We start from the raw sequence: 9792 nt of genomic DNA on the forward strand, positions 1-9792 counted from the left end.
AGTCTCTAAGGGGCCTCACCCTTGGATGTGTCTGCATCAGAGTGTGGCTGGGGACTGGCGCCCCCAAGCTGGGAGGCCCGAGAAGGCTACTGCCAGAGACAGCTGAGCTGGCTCCAGACAGAGAATGGAGACAGGGCGGGTTTGAGTGGACGGCCAGATTTGGTGACCAGGTGGCCATGAGATGGGAATGACGGGTACCCTGCCCAGGAGAGGAGAGGCCGAGGCCCAGGCAGGATCCAAAAGGACTTTATTTCTGGCACAAGGAGGGGTGCTGGGGCCACCTCCTTCCCTGAGGGTCCCAGGACTGCAGGCAGGCAGGGTCCTGATGCTGCCGAGGGGAGAAAAGTCCCCCTGCCCCCGCCCCCAGCTGTCCCTGACAATCCTGCGGTTCCAGCAGGCAGGGCTACACGTCGTCCTCGGACACCAGGCAGTAGAAGTCCGTGCGGGCGTTGTAGTTGCGGGAGCCGAGGTCCGAGACGTCCACCTCACTGGCCCGGCTCTCTCCAAGCGAGACCCCACTTGCCTGCGGTGGAGCCAATGGCTCCCCAAAGACAGGCCCTCGGACACCTGAGGAGGGGGCACCACCAGGCCTGAGGCTGGGCTGCCCACAGCCTGCCCTCTGCCAGGCCCCACTGCCTGGGCCTGGGGGTCGCTCCCTGCGCACCCTCCTCATGGTGGCTTGGAGGTCCTGGAGGGTCCCAGCCAGGCCTGGGGCCCAAGTGCCTTCCAGAAGGCAGTGAGGGGTGCTGGGGGGTTGGCCCATCCACGGGCTGCAAGGCGGAGTTCCCGGCCCGGGGCCCCCTTCTGGGCTCCTCCGCCCTGTGCAGCCCCCCTCCACGGCAGGCCGAGCTTCTCAGGGTCGGGGGTGGGGCCAGGTGGGCATACCCAGGTCCCCGTCGGGGTCAGGGTCCAGCTCCGGGTCCAGGGTCCGACCCTCAGGGACGCGGCCTCGCACGATCAGCATGGGGTCCTTGTCATCCTGCAGCCGGGTCTGGGGATCTCCCTCCGTCGTTCTGTACTGCACCTTCCGTGGCAGCGCCAGTTGCAGCTCTTTCCAAAAATCGGAGGACGGCGTCTGGTGACCAGGGTGGGGTGGTTGGCGTGTGAGCACACGCGACGTGAACACTGGGAGCCCCCGGCCTCCGGCATTAAAGGGCACAACCCGCAGCGCGCGCTCACCGGCTCCCGAACCTCGAGGAGCCCCCTCCCGGGGCGCCACGCACAGAGACCTCCCGCCCCCGAGCTCCTCGCGGAGGGCCTCCCCTCCCCGCGCCCCTGCCTCCCGCACCACGGAGCCCCCGCCCACGGGGTCCCCCGCACAAAGCCCCCGGAGCTCCCCGCGTTGGGCCCCCACGCACCACGGAGCCGGGCCTCCAGAGCAGCAGCGTCACCAGGCGGCGGTGCTGGCGCAGCAGGCGCAGCGCGGGGTGCGCGGGGTCGCGCCGCGGGCCCTCGAAGGTGATGAAGATGGGTCGGCGCGTGAGCTCCAGCAGCCGGCACAGGCCCTCCCTGCGGGGCGGCACCGTCAGGCCGGGCGCGGCCGGGGCCCACCCCGCCCCGCGCGGGACCCACCGGAAGCTGTGGCTGCACCAGGCGCGGCGCAGGAAGGCGTCCGACAGCACGACGACCAGGCGGCGGCAGCGGCTCAGGTTCACCAGCAGGTCGGCCGAGGGCTCTGCGGGGACCGGGCGTCGGCGGGGCTGGGAGGGAGGCAGGATGGGGCGGGGCCGGGGGTGGGGCCCGATGCTGAATGGGGCGGGGCCTGGGCCAGACGCGGCCGTGCTCAGGGGGCGGGGCCTGACGGCGCTCAGGGGGCGGGGCGGGGCCGGGCCGGAACGGAGTGGGGGCCAGGTGCCGCGCCCAGGGGGCGGTGCCTGACCCGGCGCTCAGGGGGCGGGGACAGGGGCGGGACCTGGGCCTCACTCGGCGTGCCCAGGGGGCGGGGCCTGGCCCGGTGCTCAGGGGGCGGGGCGGGGCCTGGGGCGGGGCCAGGGGCAGGCGGAGGCGGGGCCTGGGGAGGGCGGGGCGCCGCGGTACCCGCATGCGGCAGGAGGTCGCGGTCGTCCAGGAAGAGCTTGTAGCCCCGACGCCGCTCCAGCTGCGGCTTCAAGATGAAGTTCACGAACTTCCGGTCCTCGGGGCTGTCGCTGTAGGAGACGTAGGCGTCGTAGAGCTTCCCGTCTGCAGACAGCGGCGGGTCAGCGGGGCCACTCTCCTGTCCTGGGTCCCCCGCCGCCTCCCCGGGCCCAGGGCACAGGCCCGCCCCCCAGACGCCGCCCCCGCTGGTCCCGCCCCGGCCGCGCCTAGACCCTCCCCAGCGCCGGATTCCACGTGGAGCCCTCCTGCCGACCCCGCCCTACGCCTCCTGGGCCGCACGGACACCCCTTTCCTGGACCGTGCTCGCCGAAGCCCTCCAGGGGCTGACGCCTCCTCGCCCCTCCTCGCCCGGGCACCCCCACCCCCCGGAGCTAAGCCTGACCCCCCTCCCTGTCTGCCGGCCCCCACGCACCGTTCATCTCCACCTCCCCGTACGTGTCCTGGTACCAGAGCAGCACGTTGAGCCGACACTTGACGTACAGCAGCGCTGCCAGGAGCAGGGCCAGCAGGACCAGGAGAGAGGCCAGCACGGCGGCCACGTGGCCTGCCAAGCCTGCGGACAGAGCTGCAGCTGAGCGGCTGCTCCCCCAGCCTCTAGGCGCCCCAGGCCCCCTGGGCCTTCCTCCTACCCTCGACCCCAGTGTGCCCCTCACCAGCTCGCTGAAGAATGAAGGAGGAGGAGCTGACGTTCTGGATGGAGCAGGTGAAGGCCCCATAGTCGTCGGCACTGGTCAGGTTGATCCCCAGGACACTGGACACAAGCACCTCTGACAAGTTGGACTTGACCCTGGGGAGACCAGGCGCCACCCTCTCACCTGGGGCCGGAGAGCATCAGTGGACGCCCCAGAGCCCCACCTGTCTGGGACTCCCCCAGAGAGGCTGCAGATGTGGGCTTCCTGGGCAGCCCTCGGGCTATAAGCTCTGAGAAGCAGCCAAAACCTGTAGGGGGTGCGGATGTGTCTGGGGACGGTCACCCTAATCCTGGGTCTGGGTCCTGCAAGTCCTCTGATCCCAGGCTTGGCCTGATGGCCAGTGCCTCATTCAGGCCTTAGGACTCTGCTGGCACCCATAGCCCTGGGCAGTCTACAAAGTGAGCGTCTACAGGAGCCATCAGTCCCTGTGGTCACTGATCTTCAATCTGCATCCAGAGTGGCACTCTGCCACGTCACGTCTTTTGGCAGTCACTCCCCAGCCCACGTCCGGGTGGTTACAGACCAGGTGTAGGTCAGAGAGGCCACTGGCCATGGGTATGTCCAGGGTGGTCAGTTTGACCCTAGACGCTCTGGTCTCTTACCAGGAGTCCTCGTGGAGGTTGGAGTGGCTTTCATTGCCCAGCGGCAGCCCGTCTTTCAGCCACTGGACTGAGGGCAGGGGACAGTGGGGCCCAGAGACCACCCAGGCCGTGCAGTTCAGAGTGACCACACTGCCCAGGGCAGGCCGCAGGACCTGGTTTCCAGATGGGGAGAGGAAGTCAGGGGCCGTGTTGCAGGCACCTGCAGAGAGAGGACCCAGTGGGTTAGCTGTGCCCAGGACGCTGGGCTCCCACTGTCCACAGACGGTCCATGGGCCAGGAAAAAACAAGACAGCCAGTGGTGTGTGTTGCTTGCTGGCCACACCATCTCCGTCCACGAGTGGACGGGGCCTAGTGCTTGGCACATCTTCCCCTAGTGGTGGCTGGGTCTTGTGTGTCCTGCCTGCCCTGGCTGTGGCTGCCCTGTCCTTGGAGAGGACAGTGGCATGGAGGGCAGTGGCTAGAGTCACAGCTGAGCTGACCCACCCAGCCCAGCGGGGCCCATCTGGCTGCTCGTCCACCCAGGACATGAGCCCCCACATCCCCTGTGCACCTGTTGCCCACTGCTGTGAAGCTCCCTGGTGCAGGGCCAGGCACTGGGAGCTTGGGTGCTCAGAGCGTGCCAGCACCTTCCACCTGGGATGGGAGCCTGGGGTCCCAGGACCCTCTTCTGAGCCCAGACAAGCCTTCCCACCTCCCTGAGACCTGGACTTACATCCTAAATCGGGGTGATGAGCCCTAGCGAGGGATCAGAGAAGACCACCATCATCTTGGTAGTGTGGTTCCCAGGAGCCCACATCTACCCACCCCGCCCCCAGTATCCCCCATGAGCGCCCACTCCTGGTACCCCTGGGCTTTACTGACCCCCACAAGCCTGGTCTGGAGGCCTTGGGCAGGTGACGGCCCAAGGCCCATCCTAACGGTGGGGTCAGAACCACAGGCCATGGGGGTGGCGAGTAGAGGCCTTTGTACCCCTGGCTTGAGGCCGAGCAGAGAGCCCAGGCAACTTCACAGTGTGGAGCCAGCCTGAGGGGCAGGGGGTAGGAGTGGGGCCCGTGCCTGTCCCTCTCTGACCCGTCTACCTGCCATGGTCTGCCCGGGGCCTCCTTGGGGCAGGCTGGGCACTGGTGCCAGCCCCGGCTCCATGGGGCTCCTTGGCCGAGCAGACTGGTCCCCCAGGGGCTGGGCAGGACTCACTCTCTGTCCTCGTGGCTGGTCAGTCAGGGTGCCAGGATGGGTCAGAGGCTGCCACCATCCCCAGGGAGCAAGTTAAACAAGAACAGGATGAGTTAACGTGTAACTTTGGCCACAGACAGCACTGCTTTTGCACTAGCTTCCTTGTGGATGCCAGCGGGACACCCAGACACCAGCACCTCACACATGGCCAGAGTGGGCACTGCCTCACACGGCCCAGGGGGCTGGGAGGCGCCCTTGGACGGACCTTCACCTGCCCCACGGCCACCATGACAACTCAGGGTGGAGTGGTGGATGTGCACCTCCCAGACCCCTTGTGAGGCCAGTAGTTGGCCTCGTCCCCGCTGTCCCCAGGGACAGGGCTGCCACGTCCAGGGGTGCTGCAGTGCAGGCTGCACTCAGCCAGTCCCCGGGGACTTGGAGGCACAAGTGCCGGGCGGCCTGACTCTGAGCCACGGTCCCAACTCTAGGGCTTGGTTCTGGACCCAGCCCCGCGTGCACACATGTGCCCGCGGACACAGCACCTGAGCCTGGGCCAGGCCGAGGTCGTGGAGGCTGGGCTGGCCTGAGTCTGCTCCGAGGGGCCTCCCGGGGCAGCCCTCCTTCTGGGTCCTGTGCCCACATCCCCTCATTTGTCATTTCCAAACCAGAGACATTGTCCACTTGTCCATCTAGTTCTCCAAGGGAAGCCCCCACCCCACCTGTAGGCGACTCTTCTCTCCTGTGCAGTGTCTGGGACCACTCCAGGCCCACATCGGCAGCAGCCACACATGCCTTCTGATACAAAAGGGATTCAGGCCAAGGGGAGGGGCGGGAAGCCCCCAGCATTGGGGACTTCGCTGACAGCCTCCTTGGCAGCAGTGGGCCTGGGCCACCCCTCCCCGTTGCCCAGGTTCACCCTGTTGATCCAGCAGTATTTACTGAGCACCTACTCCAAGCTCTCCCTGCTGAGTGGACACACTGGGGGCCAGTGTGGGGATGGAGCCAAGGCCCTCTCCCTGGCTCCCTCGGGCCGTCCTCCCCATCCCTGGGGCCCCTGAGGCTTTGCAGCGACGAGTCTCTCAGCCTGCACCCATTCCTCCTACACGGATGACCCCATGAGTCCCCAGCCCTCGCCTGGCCTCTGCACAGCCAGAAGCCCCGGGTTTGGCTGGGCTGGAATTTCCTTAGGAATTAGAGGAGTGTCAGGCACGTTCCCAAGGGGTCTGGCAAGGAGGGTCTCTCCAGAAGCCCTTTGGGGTGGAGGGCAGTCCTGAGAAGGCCTTTGAAGTAGGAGAGCCAGCCCACTGAGGGGCTGTGGAGGACTGGGCAGCTCACACCCCCCACCCAGCATGCCTAGAAGGATGTGCCCCTAGCCCAGCAGGCCCTCGTGCTGTGGTCCCTCGACCTCCTCAAGCTCAGAGCTCCTAGCCCTGGAAGGCAGCCCGACCCTCCTGGAAGTTAAGGCCCAACTGCATGGTCAGGTGACAGGTGTCTTCCCCCTGCACACCCTCTCCTGCACACCTCTACCCTGCAGTCTCTGTTGCACACACCTTGGCACACCCCCTGCACACTCAGCCCTCTCCCCACACATGCCTGCGCTAAGCTCCTATGTTGGTCTGTGTGCACACATGCACAGTCTCCACACCTCCAACCCTCTTGTGGTACGCACACCCGGCACACACCGCACACACTTGCCACAGCTCCCACAGGGCGCATAGCCACAAGCATCTGCACACACCCCACACCACACACACTGCGCCTCACACCCACCCTTGGCCGCCAATGGCACACACAGCCTCCCGTGCCCCTCACTCTCTCACAGGCACACACACACGTGCACACTCATGCCACACGTGCTACGGGCCTCCCCTTAGCCAGCCCTGACTCCAAGCACAGAGGATGAGGATGCAGGTTCACGGGGAGTGCAGGGCCATGTGGGAGGGCACGAAGTCACCTGGTTCCGGCTCTTTCCTCCTGGGGGGGGGGATGTCGGTCACTGAGGTCATTGGCGTGTGCTTGGGAGCAAGCTCTCTGCTCAGCTGGGCCCCTGGCCGGGTCCAAATCACCACGACTGCCCGGGCCGCATCGCCAAACACGGTGACGACCTGGCTTTTGTTTGTGTGTTTAATCAGAACTTTCCCTGTAGCTTCCTGGCCTCGCAGTCACATCCTCTCCTAACCCTAAACCCCACCCAGGCACCCACCCCCCTCGCAGGCAGGCGGGCAGTTGGTGGTTCTCGCCGCCCCGCCTGCCCCACTCTTCCTGTAACTCTGAGTCAAGCGGCTCCTTCCTCTGGGGCCCGCCCCAGCCCACCAGGCCCCAAACTTCCCGAGGCCAGGCCTGGGGGCGCTGCAGAGGGGCTGGGGCCCAGGGGGATGTGTGTGGGTGCTGGCAAGGAGACCCCCGATCAGGGCCATCTTGCACACGCACAAGAAGGGCCAGCTGGGCAGTGTGGCCCACTTCCTGGATATCCCCACAATGCCACACCCAGGAAGGGGGGAGTCTCCATGTCGCTCCCCCAGGCCCAAGTGAGCAGCCTCTGACCTGCGGGGAGAGGGGGGTCCTGTGGAACTCCTGCAAATAATGGGGCCTTGAGCAGGGCCCTTTGGCCCCTCCCTGTCTACCTCCCAGGCATAGTTACAAGGAGGCTGTGGTATCAGGCTAGGATGGGAGGCCAGTGCCCCCTTTTCCGGATAAGGAAGCAAATGGGAGGCCTCGGCAGAGGCTCCTCGGCTCTGAGCCCAGGTGGGGGCAGTCATCATCTCCTGTTGTCACCACCCTCTCCCCCACCCCGCTCCAGGCTGACCTGGGATTCCGGGCCCAGCAACAGGTGGCTGGTATCACTGCCCAGAGTCAGGGGGCAAGGGTCCCCTGCAGCCCAGTGTGCTGTCACCCATGCAGGGGCGGGGCCCACAGTTCAGCTCCTTGTGCAGCATCGACTTCCCTACGTCCTCCCTCTGACTCTGTCCCAGCCCTGCTCAAGCCCCTGTGGCCCTGAAGACCCTTGAGTGATGGTGCATCTTGGGCTCGGTGACCTCAGAACTGGAGGGAGGCCTGACCACACCCCTTCCCCACTGAGCCTCGGCTTCCTCTATGCACGTTGGAGCTGGCACTAGCCCCTCCTGGAAGGTGCGCCAGTGGGCTCGGACGCCAGCGAGCAGACAGCAAAGCACCTGATGCACAGGTGAACTGCCCAGGATACCCAGGAAGGAAGCAAGGAGCTAGGCTCTCCTCGGCGTCCCCAACCAGCCTCACCCCCTCTCAAAGCTCCTGCCGGACTGTCCGCTGCTCTGCCTGCCCATCTGTGCCATCATCTCACAGCCCTGCCTGGATGCCCCCTTCCTTCAGCGAAAGGTCCACCCTCACCCTCCCTCGCCCCCGGACCCACTCTCCAAAGTGAGCGTGAAAACCCACATCGCCTCCGGCACTCTCCGGAACGGCCCTTCGACTGCAAGCCCGCCCCCTGCACCGCCCACCCCTCCAACCCCCGGGCTTCCTAGAGAGGCCCGGCTCCTCCCGCCCTCAGGCACTTGAACTCGGTGCGCGCGGTGGGATGCTGTCCTCGAGCCTCGGAGTAGGCCTAGCCCCCGGCCAGCGCACCTCCCTCTCCCCCCTACACTGTCTGGTCTGCTGCTCAGCACCCCCTAGTCTCCGAACGTCTCCCCCTCATCTGGAACGTGCAGCCCCTCCGCGCCTGGCGCGCGCTGCGACCCCGGACGTCTCTCCTGAAGGAAAGAACGTACATAAAAGACTGTGGCCCCGCAGGCCGAGGGGCTCCGTCCTGCTCCCCCCGGGCACCCAATGCCACACACCCCACATCTCGCGCTCCGCCTTCCCGGGGGATGGACCTGCCCTGGTACCCCCGCTATCCCTGTGCCGTGAGCTGGCGGCTCGGGGGCGCGCAGGGAAGGCAGGTCGGGAGCGCGCGCGTAGGGCGGGTGGGGCGCGCGGGGAGCGGGGGCGCGCGCGCAGAGGTTTGCGCTCGCGGAGGTTGGGAGGGGGGGCCGCGGGGCCGCGCACGGAGGTCGGGGCTCGCTGACGGCAGGGGGAGCGCGCACGGAAGTCGAGGTGGGGCGCGGGGCCGCGCACGGAGAGCGGGGGCGCGCAGACGGCGAGAGCTCTGCCCGGCGACCGGTGCCGCGGTCCCGGCTGTTTCTCGATTCGTTCTGCCGCCCTGGGAGGCTTCAGGCCTGGGATCCGAGCCTCGGGCAGAGGTGGGGGTCCCCGCGCGCCCAGGGGCTCCCCCTCCTCCTGCGCAAAAGTCACAAGGAAGCCACTGCCCACGTCGGGCGGAGCGGGAAGGGCGGCTCTTGCCCGCCCAGGGCCCAAGGGATTGGGATGCAGAGGAGCTCGGGCTTCCGGGCAACGCGGGAAGCCGGCCCGGCTCCGAGCCACTTCCTGCGGGACCGCGCCCGCCACGGCCCAGAGGCTCCTCGGGGCTAGGCGCACCCGGGCCCCCCAAGCTCCAGCCCTGGTCCCGGCTCCCGGGAGCTAGCGACCTCCACTCACCCCCGTGAGTCTGAGTCGCGACTGCCACTCACCTGCTGCCAAGACCTGGGGCTCGCGTGACCGCGGGGGCGGGGCGGCTCACCTGGGCCAGGTGCGCAGCGGCGACCGCCCTGGCGGCTGCGGCAGGTGCAGCCCCGCCCAGCAGCCAGGGCCTAGGGCGGACCCATGTGTCCCCCTTCGCGCCCAAGGTTGGCGCTCAAGACTGTCCTGCACTCAGCCCCTGGGAGCCAGGGCCTCCAGGCCTGCGGGCAGAGGCTAAACCGGCCCAGCCAGCCGGGAGAGTCTCGGAGCCCCGGGACTCCTCGGAGACTCTGCTGTCCCCAGGGGCACTTTTTGTGGTTCTGCCCCTCCTCCCCAGCTCTTCCTCTTCCTCCAGGAAGCCTGCCTTGACTCCCGCTCTTAAGCCCCAGGTGCAGGGAGAGTACGACTTCAACAAGGCGCCCCTCACTTGGAAGCCCATGGAAAACCAGAGGAGGGCCAGTAGGCTACCGCATTCCGGACCTTTCCGCATCTGGGCCTCCGTTTCCCACCTAGCTCTGAGGGCAGAGACAATCCACTGGATGCCCAAAAATCCACATAAAGAGTTTTATTTTATTGTAGAAAGTTCTGTTGGCTGAGGGGAGCCAGGGAGGTGGGGTCAGGGCCCCCACCAGCCAGGATGGGGGTGGGGCAGGATCTAGGGCAGGATCTCGGTCAGGAAACGGGCTGGTGTTCTGGTT

The 9792-nt window shown here is 67.0% G+C and overlaps 1 protein-coding gene across 2 annotated transcripts; it reads right to left on the bottom strand.

Moving 5' to 3' along the window:
* Window positions 1–230: 230 nt before the first annotated feature.
* On the bottom strand, window positions 231–9355 carry SIGIRR (single Ig and TIR domain containing). 2 transcript variants are annotated; one of them, XM_058526054.1, is made up of 10 exons: window positions 9106–9355; window positions 4471–4633; window positions 3392–3590; window positions 2751–2884; window positions 2510–2650; window positions 2038–2181; window positions 1573–1675; window positions 1359–1509; window positions 886–1075; window positions 231–567 (listed from the first exon to the last, which is right to left on the bottom strand). In XM_058526054.1, exons 2-10 carry the CDS (start codon window positions 4532–4534, stop codon window positions 404–406), a joined length of 1290 nt encoding a protein of 429 aa, XP_058382037.1. In that variant the 5' UTR covers window positions 4535–4633; window positions 9106–9355; the 3' UTR covers window positions 231–403. The 2 variants fall into 2 exon arrangements, with proteins under 2 accessions (XP_058382037.1, XP_058382036.1); XM_058526053.1 differs by lacking the exon at window positions 9106–9355 and adding an exon at window positions 6519–6729.
* Between the last annotated feature and the right edge of the window lie 437 nt (window positions 9356–9792).

Source organism: Diceros bicornis, chromosome 31, assembly GCF_020826845.1.
Source record: "Diceros bicornis minor isolate mBicDic1 chromosome 31, mDicBic1.mat.cur, whole genome shotgun sequence".
Lineage (NCBI taxonomy): Eukaryota > Metazoa > Chordata > Mammalia > Perissodactyla > Rhinocerotidae > Diceros > Diceros bicornis.